Source organism: Chrysemys picta, chromosome 19 (assembly GCF_011386835.1).
Source record: "Chrysemys picta bellii isolate R12L10 chromosome 19, ASM1138683v2, whole genome shotgun sequence".
Classification (NCBI taxonomy): Eukaryota; Metazoa; Chordata; order Testudines; family Emydidae; genus Chrysemys; species Chrysemys picta.
Genome location: NC_088809.1, coordinates 6,608,744 through 6,628,664, shown reverse-complemented (window position 1 = coordinate 6,628,664; position 19,921 = coordinate 6,608,744). Strand labels below are relative to the sequence as shown.

General features: G+C 39.1%; 1 protein-coding gene across 15 annotated transcripts in view; it reads right to left on the bottom strand.

Annotated features, from left to right (window-relative positions):
* Positions 1-19,921, bottom strand: part of USP32 (ubiquitin specific peptidase 32) — a 147,251-nt gene that overhangs the window by 52,161 nt on the left and 75,169 nt on the right. For all 15 annotated transcript variants that reach the window (XM_042857885.2, XM_042857888.2, XM_008178815.4 and 12 more), the window contains exons 6-9: positions 9,025-9,156; positions 3,763-3,870; positions 2,134-2,249; positions 1,660-1,722 (exon numbers count right to left, since the gene is read on the bottom strand). In XM_042857885.2, the coding sequence (XP_042713819.2) occupies positions 1,660-1,722; positions 2,134-2,249; positions 3,763-3,870; positions 9,025-9,156 (419 nt within the window). The remainder of the gene's footprint in view (positions 1-1,659; positions 1,723-2,133; positions 2,250-3,762; positions 3,871-9,024; positions 9,157-19,921) is intronic.

Genomic DNA, 19,921 nt, shown 5'->3' with positions numbered 1-19,921 from the left:
TACAGACTACCCTCACTGTGGAGCAAACTATAAAAACCCGACTGGGTGAGAGAAAGAGCATCTCAGGGGCTACCTTTCCTACTGTTATAATGGAAGAATCTTTCTACCAGAAGATGGGCCAGCAACTTCAATGGAACACAGATAGCTATGGTATACAATTGTTCAAGGTAATAAGCATTTCTAGGTATCCTTGATAACTTTTCAGAAGTACTTGTAGTTCCCATGAACTTCCCCACTTAAGGTTATGAGGCAATGAATTAAAATGTGGAACCAAAGTCATTGGTTCTTGGAGGAGGTGGGATCATCCTGAACCAATAAGATTAAAAAGTGCATTTCTCAAATACATTCTTTATCTAGTATGAATATAAAAATGCCAAAAAAGTGTTATATACGTGCTAGGTATTATTTTTATTATTAAAAGACTGAAGAGCTTCTGTATAATCAAGAAAAGTCACAACTGCCTCTAGAGTACGTTTCATGGATTCCTGCCTTGGCTGTGATAGAGATAATACTACAGTATATGTACTTCATTATATATGAAAATATTGTAGAAGAAATTTGATCTGAATGTAACATATCTCAACAATTGAAGGCAAAATCTTATGCATTTCAAGGTGGTATATATAACATTATACAGCACTACTGATCACCTGAAGGATAAGTCTATTCATCTTCCTATCTGCTGCAGAGTATGATACATGCTGACACAGTGAACACACAGGAAGTTTATTATGCTTTTGTTTTTTATCTATGACTTGTTGGTTTTTAACAACAAAACAACATAAGGTGTATAAGCCATTTCTTCTCTCTCTCTCTCTCTCTCTCTCACACACACACACACACACACACACACACACACACACACACACAAATTAGGTTTATTAAAGCAGCACTACTCACACGTAAATTCTAATAATGGCATAGGATGATTAATTTCAGCTGATTATATAAATTTGGACCTGATTTTCAGAAGTGTTAAGTTTCACACTGAGATCCCCCACTTACTTCAGTTGAAATTTGTTGGAGCAGCACTTTGGAAAATTTGCTCTGAAGCAGAAAGGTAGATGCAGAAAATGAGCCATGTCAAATATAGGCACATCTGATTTTAGCATAATCACCTTCCTTCTTGAAGCATGAACCAATTACTAATATAGTTTGCCTTCTTTGATGGACAGCTATTTTTCTACTTGTTACTCTTATAAGAAGAGTAATCATTTCAATACTTTAGGCAAACTTTGTTTTACCAGTATAGAAAAATAATTAATAAGAGGGTGATAATTCTGTTAAAGTTAAATTTTACATTCTGATTCATATGTCAGTTTGTAAGTATATAGTCTTTTTCTAATAGACGTACTTGAAAAGTTGCTATGAAAAATTGACATTTGCTTGGTAGAGAACCCACTACTGACAGATCTCTGCACTGAAGCCAAACATGGTAAGTTTATTTTACCTTGTATTACTTTTAAATAAGCTGAAATATTTGAGTATTTGAGTATGCCAAGTATTTTCATTTTTATCACAGCTAATCAGTTCCTACCCTTTAGGATTCAACCAGAAACCTTCCCACGTGTGTGAAAATACAGTTGGAAAATCTGACAACTGACTGACTCTCTTCAAGTTATCTATTAAAACATCAAGGAAAGTTCATCAAGTTCTCACCTTTGTGGTATCATGTGCATCCAAAATGTTTTCTACGATTTCAGACAAATTCATGCCCAATTCCTTGACAAACGGATTAGAAAATACAGTGTTTAGTACCTTATCCCAGAGCTATCCATGTCGAGGGAAGGAAAAAAGAGTAAACATTCAACTTTCAGTGATTTTTATAAAGTATCTGGGTAGCTTAAAATTTGGTGTCTTCATGTCAGCCATATTTTTATATCTAAATAGCTCTTTGTACCATAAGCAGCAGCAGAAATTACAGAGAATAATTTTACTTTTGTTAGAATCAGTATGGGGTAAATTACACAAGGGCAATTGCATAAATCCCTTTCCTCAATTCAGACATTTCAAGAGGATGTTTTAGTGACATCTGTCTCCAAATAACATTCATACTTTGAAACCTAAAATTGATTCCTATTTTTCAAAGGCTACTATAGAAAACAATAGGAGGTGACTTAAAACATGACTTACAGGTATCTTATCGGTACGGTTATCTTTCCAGACCTCTAAAAGTGCAACTACCATTTCTTTAAGTTCAGTGCGAGACAAAACTCCATCTCGGTCAACGTCAAAAACCTTAAAGCAAACTGAAGGGGGATGGAAAAAGGATTATTTTTGCATGTTAAAGCTAACTGACAACTATGTTCTAATTAGGGCTACTACACTTGATCACTTCATTGCAGGACAAAACCCTGCAAAGTCACAAGGATGTGACTTAACTGACAGTTTTGAAACTTCACAATATAATCTGGGGTTGCTTGGTTGTGGTAGTGGGGAAGAGGAGCTCTCTGCTCAACCTGAAATTCAGATATTCCCAATTCCTTAATATCTGATGTAACAGGGCATGGAACAAATACATATTCAGAATCTGTAGTTTTCCAGCTTGATGGCAATTTTTAAGCTACATAGATGCTGTCATTTTTTCACCTGCATAGGTACATCACAAAATTCGGAAACTCATAAGGAGCCAGTTGAATGAGATTGACAGTAAGAGAAACTGGTTCATGCCAATGGCGTGGTTAAGAGTGGTTAAGCACTGGAAAAAATTGCCAAGGGAGGTTGTGGAATCTCCATCATTGGGGATTTTTAAAAGCAGGTTAGACAAATACCTGTCAGGGATGGTCTAGATCGGGGTCTCAAACACTTGGCGTGCAGGCCGTCCTGTGGCCCGCCATAGCTCCCCTCACCCCCCGCCCACCCAAGCACGCTGCCTCCCGACTCCTCCACCAACCTCCCAGCGCTTCCTGCTGCCAAACAGCTGTTTGGCAGCGCTTAGGACTTTCCAGGAGGAAGGGGAAGGAACGGTGACATGATGAACTCAGGGGAGGAGACGGAGAAGAGGAGGGGCCAGGGCGGGGATTTGGGGCAGGGGTTGGAATGGAGGTGGGGAAGGGGTGGGCATAGGCGGGGCCTCATGGAAGGGGTGGAGTGTGGGCGGGGCCAGGGGCAGAGGTGGGGCTTTTGTATCTTTGTATGAAAATGTGTCAGTGATGCGGCCCTCAGGCCAATGTACTAGTCCTCATGTGGCCCTCTTGGTGATTTGAGTTTGAGATCCCTGGTCTAGATAATACTTAGTCCTGCCTTGAGTGCAGGGGACTGGACTAGATGACCTCTCGAGGTCCCTTCCAGTTCTATGATTAGAATAGAAAATAAACTAGCATGAGCACAATTCACTGAAAATCTCATAGGAAGTCCAAATGTTTACATCTTCCATTTTTCTCTATATAATGGAATGCAGACTTTAGCACCATGTATGTGCTAATACGGTTTGTATATATGAATAGTTAGCAAAATTAAACTACCAAAATAACTTACTGAATACCAACTTTAAAAAAAAAATTCTGAAGAGGTTTACAGCTGGAACGAAGTCAGAGTAACTCACAAGAATACACTGAATTAATAAATGTTAACCATGTTTAATAAAAGAAAGCCTTCGTATTTAAACTTAATTCAAGATACAATTTCTAGGTTTTTTCCCTCCCTCTATCTCCTTCTCAAGTACAGATTTAAAAATATGTAAATTAAATAAAGTTGATTGACAAAAATTGATCAGATTTTTTAAAAATTAGAAGCTTAATGGGCAGTATTTTGGACACTCACATTTTTGCCTTTCTGCCAAGGGTCCCCTGCAACATGCTGACAGTCCACAGGAGATTTCCTTAAAGTCTATGTGATTGTCACGATTTTCATCAAAGGCATTAAACAAACCTACAAATCACAGAAGCATCATCACACACTGAATCTGATCAGACAAACTCAAACAATATTTAGCACTGACATAATGCTTTACATCTTCAAAGCAAGGTACAAACATTAGTTACAGTAATTAATCCTCAACACCTGTGAGGCAGATAATTAAGCATTATTATGCCCATTTTATAGGATAGGAAAACCAAAAAAAGCATGTTAAGTGACTTACCCATGGCTAAACAGAGCCAAGAATACAAAAACCTCAGGAATTCCTAGCCAACAGTCTCATTCTTAGACCATGCTCTCTTCCTAATGTTTAATAATTTACACAAGTCTTTCATGCGTTTGGGGAATAACTTTAGTTGCCAAGGCTGTCAGGGTAACTTTTTCAAAAGTACTGAAGGGCCAGATTTTTAAAGGGGTTTAGGCACTTCAAGATACAGATAGGCTCCTAGTGGGATTTTCAAAAATGCCTTGGTGCCTAAGTCCCACTGATTTTCATTTCACGCGCTGGGCCAGGTAGGCAGGCAGAGCTTCAAAGTCTCAATGCGTGGATGAGACGATGGTGTAGAGAGGAGGGGTTTACATTCATTAGGAACTGGGGAAACTTCTGGAATGGGGGGAGCCTATACAGGAAGGATGGGCTCCACCTAAACCAAAGTGGAACCAGACTGCTGGCACTAAACATTAAAAAAAGTTGTAGAGCAGTTTTTAAACTAGGAGATGGGGGAAAGCCGACTGCTGCAGAGGAGCATGTGGCTCGGACAGAGACTTCTCTTGGGGGAGAGTCTAATGATAGAGAATCTCCAGGGTATAGTCAGGAGCAGAGGATAGAAGAGGATAAAGTAGGGGCCAGATCAGATGATAAACATTCACATAAAAAAGAATCTGATACATCAGAAAAGGGCAGACAAATAAACAGCGACAAGTTTTTAAAGTGCTTGTACACAAATGCTAGAAGTCTAAATAATAAGATGGGTGAACTAGAGTCCCTTGTGATAAAGGAGGATATTGATATAATAGGCATCACAGAAACCTGGTGGACTGAGAGCAATCAATGGGACACAATCATTCCAGGGTACAAAATATATCGGAAGGACAGAACAGGTCGTGGGGGGGGGGGAAGGGGGAGCGGGGAGTGGCACTATATGTGAAAGAAAATGTACAATCAAATAAAGTAAAAATCTTAAGCAAATCCGCATGTTCCATAGAATCTCTATGGATAGAAATTTCATTCTCTAATAAGAATATAACATTAGGGATCTATTATCGACCACCTGATCAGGACGGTGATAGTGATGATGAAATGCTAAGGGAAATTAGAGAGGCTATCAAAATTAAGAACTCAATAATAGTGGGGGATTTCAATTGTCCCCATATTGACTGGGAACATTTCACTTCAGGATGAAATGCAGAGATAAAATTTCTCGATACTTTAAATGACTGCTTCATGGAGCAGCTGGTACGGGAACCCACAAGGGGAGAGGCAACTATAGATTTAGTCCTGAGTGGAGCGCAGGAGCTGGTCCAAGAGGTAACTATAGCAGGACTGCTTGGAAATAGTGACCATAATACAATAGCATTCAACATCCCTGTGGTGTGAAGACCATCTCAACAGCCCAACACTGTGGCATTTAATTTCAAAAGGGGGAACTATGCAAAAATGAGGGGGTTAGTTAAACAGAAATTAAAAGGTACAGTGACTAAAGTGAAATCCCTGCAAGCTGCATGGGCGTTTTTTAAAGACACCATAATAGAGGCCCAACTTCAATGTATACCCCAAATTAAGAAACACAGTAAAAGAACTAAAAAAGAGCCACCGTGGCTTAACAACCATGTAAAAGAAGCAGTGAGAGATAAAAAGACTTCCTTTAAAAAGTGGAAGTCAAATCCTAGTGAGGCAAATAGAAAGGAGCATAACGCTGCCAAATTAAGTGCAAGAATGCAGTAAGAAAAGCCAAAGAGGAGTTTGAAGAACGGCTAGCCAAAAACTCCAAAGGTAATAACAAAATGTTTTTTAAGTACATCAGAAGCAGGAAGCCTGCTCAACAACCAGTGGGGCCCCTTGATGATCGAGATACAAAAGGAGCGCTTAAAGACGATGAAGTCATTGCGGAGAAACTAAATGGATTCTTTGCTTCATTCTTCACGGCTGAGGATGTTAGGGAGATTCCCAAACCTGAGCTGGCTTTTGTAGGTGACAAATCTGAGGAACTGTCACAGATTGAAGTGTCACGAGAGGAGGTTTTGGAATTAACTGATAAACTTAACATTAACAAGTCACCGGGACCAGATGGCATTCACCCAAGAGTTCTGAAAGAACTCAAATGTGAAGTTGCGGAACTGTTAACTAAGGTTTGTAACCTGTCCTTTAAATCGGCTTCTGTACCCAAGGACTGGAAGTTAGCTAATGTAACGCCAATATTTAAAAAGGGCTCTAGAGGTGATCCCGGCAATTAGAGACCAGTAAGTCTAACGTCTGTACCGGGCAAATTAGTCGAAACAATAGTTAAGAATAAAATTGTCCGACACATAGAAAAACAAACTGTTGAGCAATAGTCAACATGGTTTCTGTAAAGGGAAATCGTGTCTTACTAATCTATTAGAATTCTTTGAAGGGGTCAACAAACATGTGGACAAGGGGGATCCAGTGGACATAGTGTACTTAGATTTCCAGAAAGCCTCTGACAAGGTCCCTCACCAAAGGCTCTTATGTAAATTAAGCTGCCATGGGATAAAAGGGAAGGTTCTTTCATGGATTGAGAACTGGTTAAAAGACAGGGAACAAAGGGTAGGAATAAATGGTAAATTCTCAGAATGGAGAGGGGTAACTAGTGGTGTTCCCCAAGGGTCAGTCCTCAGACCGATCCTATTCAACTTATTCATAAATGATCTGGAGAAAGGGGTAAACAGTGAGGTGGCAAAGTTTGCAGAGGATACTAAACTGCTAAAGATAGTTAAGTCCAAAGCAGACTGTGAAGAACTTCAAAAAGATCTCACAAAACTAAGTGATTGGGCAACAAAATGGCAAATGAAATTTAATGTGGATAAATGTAAAGTAATGCACATTGGAAAAAATAACCCCAATTATACATACAATATGATGGGGGCTAATTTAGCTATAACAACTCAGGGAAAAGATCTTGGAGTCATCGTGGATAGTTCTCTGAAGATGTCCGCGCAGTGTGCAGAGGCGGTCAAAAAAGCAAACAGGATGTTAGGAATCATTAAAAAGGGGATAGAGAATAAGACTGAGAATATATTATTGCCCTTATATAAATCGATGGTTCGCCCTCATCTCGAATACTGCGTACAGATGTGGTCTCCTCACCTCAAAAAAGACATACTGGCACTAGAAAAGGGCAACTAAAATGATTAAGGGTTTGGAACGGGTCCCCTATGAGGGGAGATTAAAGAGGCTAGGACTCTTCAGCTTGGAAAAGAGGAGACTAAGGGGGGATACGATAGAGGTATATAAAATCATGAGTGATGTGGAGAAAGTGGATAAGGAAAAGTTATTTACTTATTCCCATAATACAAGAACTAGGGGTCATCAAATGAAATTAATAGGCAGCAGGTTTAAAACAAATAAAAGGAAGTTCTTCTTCACGCAGCGCACAGTCAACTTGTGGAACTCCTTACCTGAGAAGGTTGTGAAGGCTAGGACTATAACAGAGTTTAAAAGAGAACTGGATAAATTCATGGTGGTTAAGTCCATTAATGGCTATTAGCCAGGACGGGTAAGGAATGGTGTCCCTAGCCTCTGTCTGTCAGAGGATGGAGATGGATGGCAGGAGAGAGATCACTTGATCATTGCCTGTTAGATTCACTCCCTCTGGGGCACCTGGCATTGGCCACTGTCGGTAGACAGGATACTGGGCTAGATGGACCTTTGGTCTGACCCGGTACGGCCTTTCTTATGTTCTTATGTTTATTTGAATTAGGTACACGCAGGTGCTTTGGAAAATCCCACTATGCACCTATCTGCATCTTCATGCACCTTTGCAAATCTGGCTCTGCGTGATTTAGGATTATCAATGGGACTTGGGCACTTAAATCCTTAGACACTTTTAAAAATTCTTCTCTCAATAAAATCTTTAGCCTCAATGATTGAAGTGTACCATTCACAAAATAGATACAGCAGGTACAATAGCAGCTCAGGCTTCTCCACATCAGTCCTAACTAACATGCCCTACCTGGTATACACACCACTTCTAGGAGAGAAGGGAAAGTTGAGTTGCCATGGTCCATTTAGGGGGCACATTCTAACATGGTTTCAATTGTTTTTTTGCTTTGTTGGGGACTTACAATAATATAATCCAGCTGCGATGCGCCGCCCCTATATTTAGCCCCTAACGACATTGCCAACAACGTTGCCAAATAGTGACAATTGTGGTAGTTTTTGTGATACGGACACCAGTTCATAAAGAAGTGGAATGAGACCTGACTTATTCACATGGAGCACCCAACAGCTATTAGATGGTTACAACCTTCAGTCACTACCAACCTGGCTAGGACTTGGAAGGGCCAACCTAGTTATGAATGGCTCTGTATCCCATTACCAAGCTTCTGAGCCAACTAGTCGCTTTCACCCTCTTTATCTTGAGCTGTTATAAAGAAAGGTCTCTTTAATTGACTGTAGGACAACATTTTAACTGAGCACACTGAACATCCATTTTACAAATTAAACTACTTGGCATTTTTAAAAAATCATTTCCATACTCTTGGCTAAAGACACAGTGGAATAATTTCTCACATTAGAGAATTTCAGTAATGACAATAAAGAAATTTCAAGGAATCAAAGTAACGTACACAACACAGATCAGAACGTTTGCTAGCTTTCCTGATAGTTCAGGAAACTATGCGCCCCAGAGGAACTACTTTCTCTTGTCAACAAGCAGGCATTCACAACTGCTTTCTATCTTTTTTTTTTTTTTTTTTTTTAAAGTATTTGGAACTGAGAGAAATAAATCTTCTCTCAATATAAGCTTCAAAAAATGAATGAAAAATGTGTTCTTCTGAACACTAAGAAAGCAATATTGCATCTGTAGGAGGGCTTGGCTTTTTGGAGTTCTACAAATAAGCACTTTTGAGATGAAATTAGAGTAGAGTACCGTAAGCCTCACACCAATACAACTTCATAGAATGAATATTTTTATCAATGTCCCATACCTTCACTCAGAGATGGATGAATGGGAGGGGAAACTAAAGGGCCAAATGTCTCTAAATCAAAACGTCCAGTTCTTGACTGAGCCTTCAAAAGCCAATATCGTTTTTCAAGATCAATGATGTCTGATTCTTCCACTGTATATCCAAAAAACAAAACAAAAAGTAAATCTCTGACAAGCAGAACAAGGTCTTTAAAACAAATACTTAATTTATATCAATACAAAGAAAATGCATACTGAAGATTGTTTAGATACTTATAAAGAAACTACTAGAATTATAACAAGCAACAGAGAGTCCTGTGGCACCTTCAAGACTAACAGATATATTGGAGCATAAGCTTTCGTGGGTGAATGCCCACTTCGTCTTGCATCCGACAAAGTGGGCATTCACCCACGAAAGCTTATGCTCCAATCCATCTGCTAGTCTTAAAGGTGCCACAGGACTCTCTGTTGCTTTTTACAGATCCAGACTAACACGGCTACCCCTCTGATACTAGAATTATAACATTCACTTATGAATACATAGAAAAGTTGTTTAAAAATCTATTTTGTTTGTCTGCAAATGTAGGAATATTTTGGACAGAAACTTTTGCAACTCATACAGGTAGTTAAAAAACAGCACAATGAAAACAGATTATTTCTTTAAAAAGAGAAACAATGAATAATTTTATGCCTGTTTCCTGCACCTACAAGTTCATAGTAACAATGGAGAAACAAGCTAAATTTAGAGTTTCCTCACTTACAGAATTACTGCACATCACCACAGTTACTCCAGAGAGTAAAATCAATTACATTGTGATCTGTCTTGATATCACACGCTCAAAGGCACCACAGAAGTGAACTTCTGCCAGCTGCTGAGTCTGCTGAAGTCTCTTGTTCTATTTGATAACCTCCCCCCCCCCCACACACACAGATGTCTAATTGCACAGAGAGCCTATTTTCTCCACGCTGGTCCTTAACAGGACATCGCACATTTGAATATTGAAATCAGGATGTAAAATGAGCATTTATACACAAAGTATAATGAACATCCAAGTACAGGACTTGGCTACTTTGAGGCACTCGTGTTGGAAAATTGTACATTAAAGCTAGAACAAATTCCTACACCGAATACTGTGAAATTAAAACTAACGGTTAATACAACTATAACTTAAACTTACATTTAGACATTGCTATCTTTCTACATTTAATATTTATTTAAAACTATAAAATTGTGTGCCTTTACTTCTTTTTCTTATTTATTGTTGTTATTACAAAAGCACCTGGAGACACAATGAGTAGTGGGGCCCCACTGCCCAAATTCAAATTCGAACTCTTCAGGGCAAGGATTATACTAATTTGAAGACAGGATGTAGTCATGAAAATAACAAGGAATGGGAAAGAGGTGAAGGAGAAAACAGCCACAAGAATGTGCATTAACATAGGCCAGTGACGTGCACAACTAGATAGTTTCTACTCTTTTTTTTTTTTTAATTTTAAGATAACTGTCAGATGATTGAGATAAATATGCAAAGTCCCTACTAATCAATTAAATTTTAAAATAGCCAATGGGAAGAGTAAAAGGTTTCCACAAGAAAGCAAGAGTAAAACTCCACATGCAAACAGCAGCCTCTAGAAAACTGAAGTCTTAGATAAATTTCTGTGCTTGAAGAAATAACATGTTCAAGAAATATTTTCCCCAAAGCATTTTACCCATGTGGTATAAGGATGCGTGTCAACAGTGCTTTAGGTTGGTGTGAATTAAGTATTTCTCAAATATCTATTTAATAACAAAGCTGCCTATATTAAGAAACACCACATGTGATCTCATTCCCAGATGGTTCTAAGCCCTTAAAACCATGCCAGCTTTCTAATAGGATTTAACTTCAGCTATTTGGCCTGGTTAGACTATAGAAACAAAACAATGTCACAAGGACTGAAAAAGGAAGAAAAACAAAAAGAGGCAGTTTTAACATTTCACCTTTGCCTCAACTCCTGGTTTTAGTGGATCAATATAGGCTAATAAGTATTCCAGACATAAGAATCTGGTCGGCCTTAATGGCAAAAAGTTAATAGAAGGGAGCACTTCCCCAAGCCAACACTGGATTTTGACAGGCAACTTACACTGCCCTATGAATGCAATCACCAGCTGCTTTTTGGTTTACCATAAGCAGCATATAGATTTTGGGAAAATAGTGGAATAAACTTGCAAACTTTAAAAATAGTTATGGATCAGCGCTTAAGATTGAAGTTGCTAGTTTGTATTTCTTGAACACCACTCATTGGTGCTTTTCATTACACTGAAAAGCGGTGAATGACACAAGAAAAATGTAGTTGTATTAAATTTACTCTGCCCAGTTCAGCTCACAAGAGTAACAATCACATAAAATGTGTTCACGTTAATTTTAAACAGCCCAGCAGGCATATCATGTAATGTAGAGCAAACTACTCAAAGCTACCTTCAACACTGCACATTTGTAGAAATTATTAAAAAAAGATTACACTTGAAGCACAGAGTTTGGACTCCTGTCTTTTTTGGGTATCCCTCAACAAAATATTTAAAGAAATTAACGAGAAAAATGTGCACAATGAAACTATTTTGTTGTCTCCACTGCACGTTCAATACAACCATAATATTCCAATCAGAGCAGTTAGAATGATCAGTGCAGGAACCCATTACAACGGCGATGAAAACAGCTATTATATTAGCATTGTCATTACCCACAATAAATACTGCATTGATGCATCCACTAACAACCAGTCTAGTTATTCACTGTCCAAGGAGAGTGACATGTAAAAAGCAAAACAGCAGCATAAATCCTGTAAATGATTTTTAAAATTCTTTCACGGTTTTCATAGTCTAGAGTGTAGCAATAACAAACGTAAGGATTTGTTTTTAAACGGGCCTTTATCCTGGACTGCTCTACTTTACAGCAACTTCCCACAGCTGCCTCCAGGCCACTCTGTGACCTGCTGCATATTTTTATGTCTCAGGAAATTCCTTGCAGGGCGAGAAGAAATTTTCCCGGGGTTCTGGCCCCACTCCAGAATCAGGACCATGCTTTTTATCTTTACAGCTTTTTTAAGGCTATCATTGCATACTCACCAGGCTGAGGCCTAGGTTTTTAAAAAGGTAAAATTTAAAAGCAGAAAAATAGGTGTTAAGCTCACAATTCTGATACTTAAAAGAAAAAAATTGTTCAAAAATATGCAATTGCAATGTTATCTATGAACAACATGGAACGGCTCTATATACATTGAGAAATGTAGTAAAAATCTTTAGAACTGGATGTTACTTACCAGCTTTTGAATTTTTGACTATTAAGAATGACAAATTACATTTAGAAACTGAAAATATTCATGTTATTCCTTTGAGTTCACAAATAGAATAAACTAGGCAAAGGACATTCACTGCTGTAATTTATAGCAACAGAGATTTGGCCACCATATACTGAAAATGTGCACATAAAATAAACTTGGTAAAAGGACACATGGAGAGTGCTAACAATTATGCTAAGAAAAACCAGTTGCTAACCTTTCATAATTGTTTTTCTTTAAGACATGTTGCTCATGTCCATTCCACGTTAGGTGTGTGTGCACCGTATGCAGTTGCTGGAGATTTTTCCCCTGAATGGTATCCGATGGGCCAGCTCTCGCGCCTTCTGGAGTTGTGCACCTACATGCCGGTACAGAGGGCGCACCCTGCCCCACACCTTCTCAGTTCCTTCTTGCTGGTAACTCCAACAGAGGGATAGGGAGGGTGGGGCATGGAATGGACATGAGCAACACACCTCAAAGAACAACAATTATGAAAAGTTAGTAACTGTTTTTTCTTCTTCTAGTGCTTGCTCATGTCCATTCTATACTAGGGGACTCACAAGCAGGACCCCTGAAAGTGGGCTCGGAGCTCATGGACATGCTGACTGCAACACTGCTCTCCCAAAACTGGCATCGTCATGGGCCTGTTGGGTGACAGCGTAATGGGAAGCCAAGGTCTGAACCGATGACCAGATTGCAGCTCTGCAGATGTCCTGGATTGGTACCTGCGTGAGGAATGCTGCTGACGAAGCTTGATCTTTTGTGTAAAGAGCAGTTATGACGGCCGGAGGCAGAACCTTCGCCTGCTCATAGCAAGCTTGGATACAGGTGGCTATCCAGAATGAGATTCTTGGGAATTCTCTCATTCTTTCCACTACTGCTACAAAGAGTTGCGTGACCTTGTGGAAGGACTTGGTTCTCTCAAGGGGAGGGCCCGTCCAACATCCAACGTATGAAGCCGATGTTTCTCAATGGTCTCGTGAGGTTTTAGAAAGACAGGCAGAAAAATGTTGTGGAATTCCAACAGCACCTTTGGTAGGAAGGCCAGATGAGGGCGTAGCTGGACCTTGTCACCGTACAAGAACACTGTATAAGGGGGTTCTGACGTCAGGGCTTTGATCTCTGAGACCCTTCTGGCCAATGTGATCGCCACCAGGAAGGCGACCTTCCAAGAGAGAAGCAGTAGAGACCACGATGCTAACGGCTCGAAGGGAGGCCCCCTGAGCCTCGACAGAGCCAGGTTTAAGTCCCATAGGGGGGACTGGTTCATGAACCTGAGGCTAGAGTCTTTCCAGCCCATTGAGAAACCTGACCATCATCTCGTGGGAGAACACTGATCTGCCCTGCACTGGAGAGTGGGAAGGCTGAGATAGCTGCCAAGTGAACCTTAATAGATGAGAGACCCTGATGCTTTATGTGGAGCAGATAGCCTGCAGAGAAGATCAGGAATGAGAGAGATTCTATCTGGAGGCCAAACAAGCGAAACGCTTCCACTTGGACAGGTAGGTAGCCCTAGTGGAAGGCTTTCTACTACCTAGCAAGACCTGCTGAACTTGATCCGAACAGGCCTGCTCTTCAGGGTTCAGTCACGCAGCAACCATGCAGCCAGGTGCAGAGAGGCGAGATTTGGGTGAAATCAAGTCCAGGCAGAGTGGGAGCACAAGTGGAGCTGCCACTGTGAAGTCCAGAAGCATGCCGAACCCATGCTGGCATCGACATGCAAGTGCTATCAGGATAACCTTCGCCTTGTCCCGTTTGATTTTTTAGGAGGGCCTTGTGAACCAAGGGGATCAGTGGGAAGGTATATAGTAGGTGGTCTGCCCACAGAGCAGGAAGGCATTAGAGAGGGAGCCCAGGCTGTGCCTACGCAGCGAACAGAACTCATGACATTTCCTGTTCTGTCTGGTGTCAAACAGGTCCACCTGGGGAAGCCCCCATCTCTGGAAAATGACACTGACGACCTCTGGATGAAGAGACCACTCGTGGTGAGAGAAAGGATCTGCTGAGGCAATCCCCCAGTGTGTTTCAGGCTCCCGGGAGATAAATGGGAGGCTACTCAAGGTAAATGGCATTTTTCACACACAAGTTTCATAGCTGATGGGCCTCCTGGCACAGAGCTGAAGATCAAGCCGCTCCCTACTTGTCGATATAAAACACTGATGCAAGACACCTGAGGACTGCACCACTTTGCCTGAGATTTGGGGAAGGAACACCTGGTAAGTCAAGTGTACCACCCTAAGTTCGCTGATGCTTATACGCAGGGAGAGTTCTTCCTGGGACCAGATGCCATGACATCGGGGTGGGGAGCTCACTTTAGCAATGTCTGAGACTAGGGTTACCAATGGTTGAAGGGCCCAAAGGTTACCCCTTCCATTATGGATCCGGGGTCTCTCCACCAGGTCAGCAAATCATGGACTGGAGGCGGGGTAATGAGTATTGAGTCCACGTAGCGTCAGGGAGCAGACTGACACCAGTCACATCTGTATGGGTCTGAGGCATGGCCTTGCATACTGCACCACGTAGGTAGATGCTGCCTTGTGATCCAATAGTTTGAGGCAGACCCGAGCGGTCATTATTGGATAGTTGGTGACCTTGGAAAATCAGCTCTGACATAGCTTGGAAATGGGCTTCCAGTAGGAAGGCTTTGGCCTGGGTCGAACTGAGCACTTCCCTGATTAACTCTATTCTCTGAACCAGGACCAGGGTTGACTTCCGCTCGTTTATCAACAGATCCAGTGCCTGGAAAGCAGCCCATACTGTCCTGCACCTGGGATTGTTTTCCCATCAATCTGGTAGTAAAGTGCACTAAGGACCCTATCCCTCAAGATATGGGAATTGAGGGTACGCCACAGCTGGCAGAGTAAAGAAAGACAGATGCGTAGAACAGGAAAGCCCAACAGGCAACTCTTCCATTTTTAGAATTCAGCTGTTCACGCATGCAAGGCAGGCCAATTTCTACTGTCCACCTTATCCTCCACAAGCAACATATACCATTGTGCTACCTCCAATTTCCTTTCCCTAAAATTCATGTCCCTTATGAGTCTGTGTCCCCTTCCTAAGTACCTCCCTATTGTATACAGTCAGAACTGACATTCTACCAAGTTAATTTTTTTTAATTGTAAAAATCTTAGGGTTTATAGAAATTAAATACAATATTTAGGTGATTCCGTAACAACCTACCTCAACTAAAAAAAAAAAAAAAAAAGCACCAAATTTCATCTTTAGAACTTTGGCTTCAAAATACACAATTCCAATAAGGTAGAATAAATGAGTTACTTGACAAAGAGTTAAAAAATTTTAATTCCAAAACTACAGGCTATCACCTCATAAGCTAGAGATGTGGTTCATTAGGGTGAGGAGCCAAAGATGAACATAAGTTTGAAATTTAATGTTGTTCAATTCAGACAATCATAAGAGAGTCAGCTTCCAATATAGAAAATGGGAAATGCATATTTATATTCCACTGCAGTCCATGAAATGTATCCAGAGAAGTAAAAACAGTGGACAACCTGGAATAAGAGGATTGGTCTCAAACAAAAACAAAAATCCTTGTGGGTGTTAAACCACAAAATTGCAAAAGATGACAGTGTTTTGACAGAAGAGACCCACGATTCATTTGCTTAAAGCAGTCACTCCGAAGATTAGTTTAAAAGCAAATACCTTCATTTAATGTAGGTTTATCCTTTCCCTTTAAAAACATGAATAAAAAATTTGTGTTGCACAAAAATTAAGCTCTCTGGAAAGAGCAAGATCACACCCAAACCTCTCAGATTGTTTCCAGAGCGCATTGTGAAAGCATTTTGCATCCTGGGTATGAGCATGCAAAATGGTTGCACCTAGTGCCTAGAAGAAAAACAGGATGTTCTGCATGCCTGCTGTATGGCAACAACCTAAATGTCCTTCCAGCTCAGAGGTGTTTCATAGTAGAGTGGGTTTCTCTCTTCCAGGATGAGAGATTTAGGTGTGCCTGTAAGTACAAGTTATTTTCCCTGTAATTTGCCAGTGAAAATTCCAGGCACGCGTCCTTGCCTTTATCCTCCGTATCACCTGAGTATATACACAACATACAAAAGAAGGTGATTCTAGTTATGAATCAAGAGGCAAAAAAATAGGTAAACTACATGTTTTCAAACTATTGTAGCTGCAAGTAGTCTCTTGAGTTTCCCTAGAATACTCAACTGTGATGGAACAAAGAATTAAGATCTGGGACATTCTAAAGAATGACATTATTGGATTGTCAGGCAGCTAACTCACCAAGATACAGGTCTAAGATTATTAGAGATCAAACAGACAGGGGAGAATCTGTCAGGAGGAGAGAAGACACAGCTGAGGGAAGGTGTATTTTTCTTACAGGTTTAAATGTGCTGGTGTATTGAGAAGAGGTCTCGGAAGGAGCAGAGTATTAAATTTTTCTACGTTTCTTGTAGCTTCAAAAACCAAAAGTAAATGTTTGAGAGAAGAACAGGTTAGAAGAAATGGGCTACCCTGTGTGAGAGAGTTATAATAATAAAAATAAATAAATAAATAAATAAAAATTTAAAAAAAAGTTTTGAGCAAGTGTAGAAAATTGAAGAGTAACATCAATTTCTCTGTATCAGGGATAGCTGTGTTAGTCTGTATCCACAAAAACAACACTGAGTCCGGTGGCAACTTAAAGATTAACAGATTTATTTGGGCATAAGCTTTCGTAGGTAAAAAAAACCTCACTTCTCTGATTATTTAGATAATGAGAAAGACAAGTTTATGCTTTCTATGAACATTTTTCTGCATGTATGTTGTCCCTAGTTTTCTTTGATTGCTATAAGTCATGCAAACACTATTTACTTAAGGAGCTAAAAACAGCATATAGATTAGTTCCTTTTCTTTTAACCTACCCTTATTTAGAAATAAGTAACTATATAAGTATAACAAGCCGGCCAGTTTTGATGCATGATCTAATGGGTGGCTGGTAACACTTGACAATTACATAAGAAAGGATCAGGAAGTTAACACAATGTCTAAACATCTACCGTCTAAGAAGAGTAGGTAGTGGCAGCATAAAAATGCTTATTGAGGCATCGGCAACATTTATGTTTAATTAAGGACTATTCGGTAAATTGACTGACAAGATACAAAAATAAAGGAAACTTAAAATGGCTTGTGTTTCATTTAAAAAAAAAAATAAACATGTTTAGCATACTTGGTTTCTTCAAAGTTATCTTAATTGCTTGTGCCAATTTAACCTTGGAAAAGAATGATTACCAACTAATGTTTTATCTGCATTTTTGTCAAGCAGTGCTTTGAACAGCAAGGTCACTGAAAAGATTGTTTTCAAACTGTCATCTTTAAAAGGATTACTAATAAAATGAATATGAAATCTGCTACACAGGTAACACCAGCCAGACAAGTCCATGGTATTGATGAGACTTACACACATTATATATTTTAGAAACCAAAAATAAAACAAAGTAGAACATTCTTCATTTACAAAATAACCATGCTTTGTAGAATTCTCCATCAATTTCACTTATATAAAATTGAAGGATTATTGATTACAATACATGTGGACATGTAGTCTGAGAGGGTTAGTGATTAGACTGTCCAAAATTCTTCAATAAACTTCTGTGCATATAACCTTATAAATCCAACTGCAATGCACAGGATATATTCCTTCTTATATTTTTTACTTTATGTTGTAATTTCATGTTTTTTTTTTATTATTATTATTTTTTTTAAACTTAAATGCCTCCCATGATCTATTTTTTTTTTTTTTTAACTGGGTGCCCAATTTAAAAACCATTTTTTACAACGGTTAAGCATTTATCCTCTGAAAACACGGTCTCTCTTGAAGGAGTCTCAAGTTAAGCACCCAAAAATTGGGCACCAAAATCACCAGTAACCTCTGAAGATGCAGGCCCAGATATTTGTAGTCCTCGGTCATTAATTCTGAGTTATCTACTTTTTGTGACTTTAATCCTTAGCACTGTTTCATATCCGCTATTTATTTTGTGCAATTAACAGTACGTCGTCATTGTATTGTTTTTTGTAATTGAAAATAATGAACACAGTAAAAGATTTTGCACAACATGTACAACATCTGAAATATCAGTATCTCCTAAACAACAGTCAGATGGATAAAGAATTTTACATCTTGGTTCTCCAAATACAAAATACTAATCATTCAGTTCAACAGGAATCTTTCCATTGACTTTAATGGGTGTTGAATCAGGTCTTAAAGGAGTTGGGCTACCAAATTAACAATGTTGTTAATGATGAAACAGACAGGAATTTATTTTCTATATACAAGGAAAACACAATATAGCAACAGCCTTGAATGAAAATATAGATGCAAAATTTCTGGGCACAGCAACTATACAACCACGCTGTATACTTTTAACCTTTTTGTGTAAGTATACACTTCATAAATGTTTGGTGATTCTAGCCTTATACGCCAAGATACACATCTATTACACATTGAAATTTAATACAATAGGTTGGTAGCCTAGGTCAAATAGCATGTATATATATTTTTCAAGTATGAGACACTTATATCTGGAGACCCCACTAGACTAGAGCCTGTACAAATATATAATAAGTGGTAGTACCTGCCCCAAAGAGCTTTTGGTATCAGAGTCCCAAAGTGTGTGTTCTCAGTTCATTATGTTAGATACTAACCTAAACTACTACGGTCATCTAAATTCTTAGGTGGGGAATACATTTAAAGCATGGTAAGGATAAAAAAGGATAGTCATTGTTTTTGCACAAAGTTATAGTACATTGATAGTTTATAGCTCTAAATTCTTTTGTCTTAATGTTTTTTATTTCTTTGGCTAATTTTAAAGATGAACACTTTTTAGATCTGTAAAATACTTTAAAAGGCAAGTTATTTTTAACAGCAGTTCAACAACTACAATCAGAGCCATGTTAAAAATGTCAAGTGCATATCAAATTACAGCCTTCATAGAGTATAAACTACTCACAGCTGATATGAGCTTAATAAGTCAAGGCCCTTGCCACCTTTTATCTATTTTTCAAAGTTTGAAGTTTGAAACTTATTCACATTAATGCACAGAAAAAAACTAAGACCATATTCATACAGTTTTGTATCTGCTTCTTAAATATTGTATACAAGTACACTAATGTTATGGAGTATTTCAACACATCTCTAAAAATCAATTAATTTTTACCCACCTAAAGGTACAATTCTCTCTGGTTCACAACAACAGAAGCATACCATATTCCCAACATTTTAACTAATGATCGTCTTGTGTTACTGTTCACCATAATATTCTTCAAGTAAAACCCAGCTCTCATCCACATAAACAGCTCTTCGTCTCCAAATAGCTGGGCTGCTACCCAAACAGCGGATGACTGAACAAAAGTATTTTTGTACAAACGCAGTTGTTTGTCACTTTCAAATTAACAGAAGATTCTAGGGCCTCCGGCAGAGAGAGCAGCTTAAAGTGACATACAATGACCCAGCAGCTAAGAGGATAACAAGGTGGTGAGATGAAGATTAAACCACGTTAGGGGTTTTTCAGATTGGCCTAAAGCTTGCTAAAATATCCTTTCCTTTTCATTATCAAGCAAAACAAGATGTAGAAGCAAGGGAATATATTTCCTGT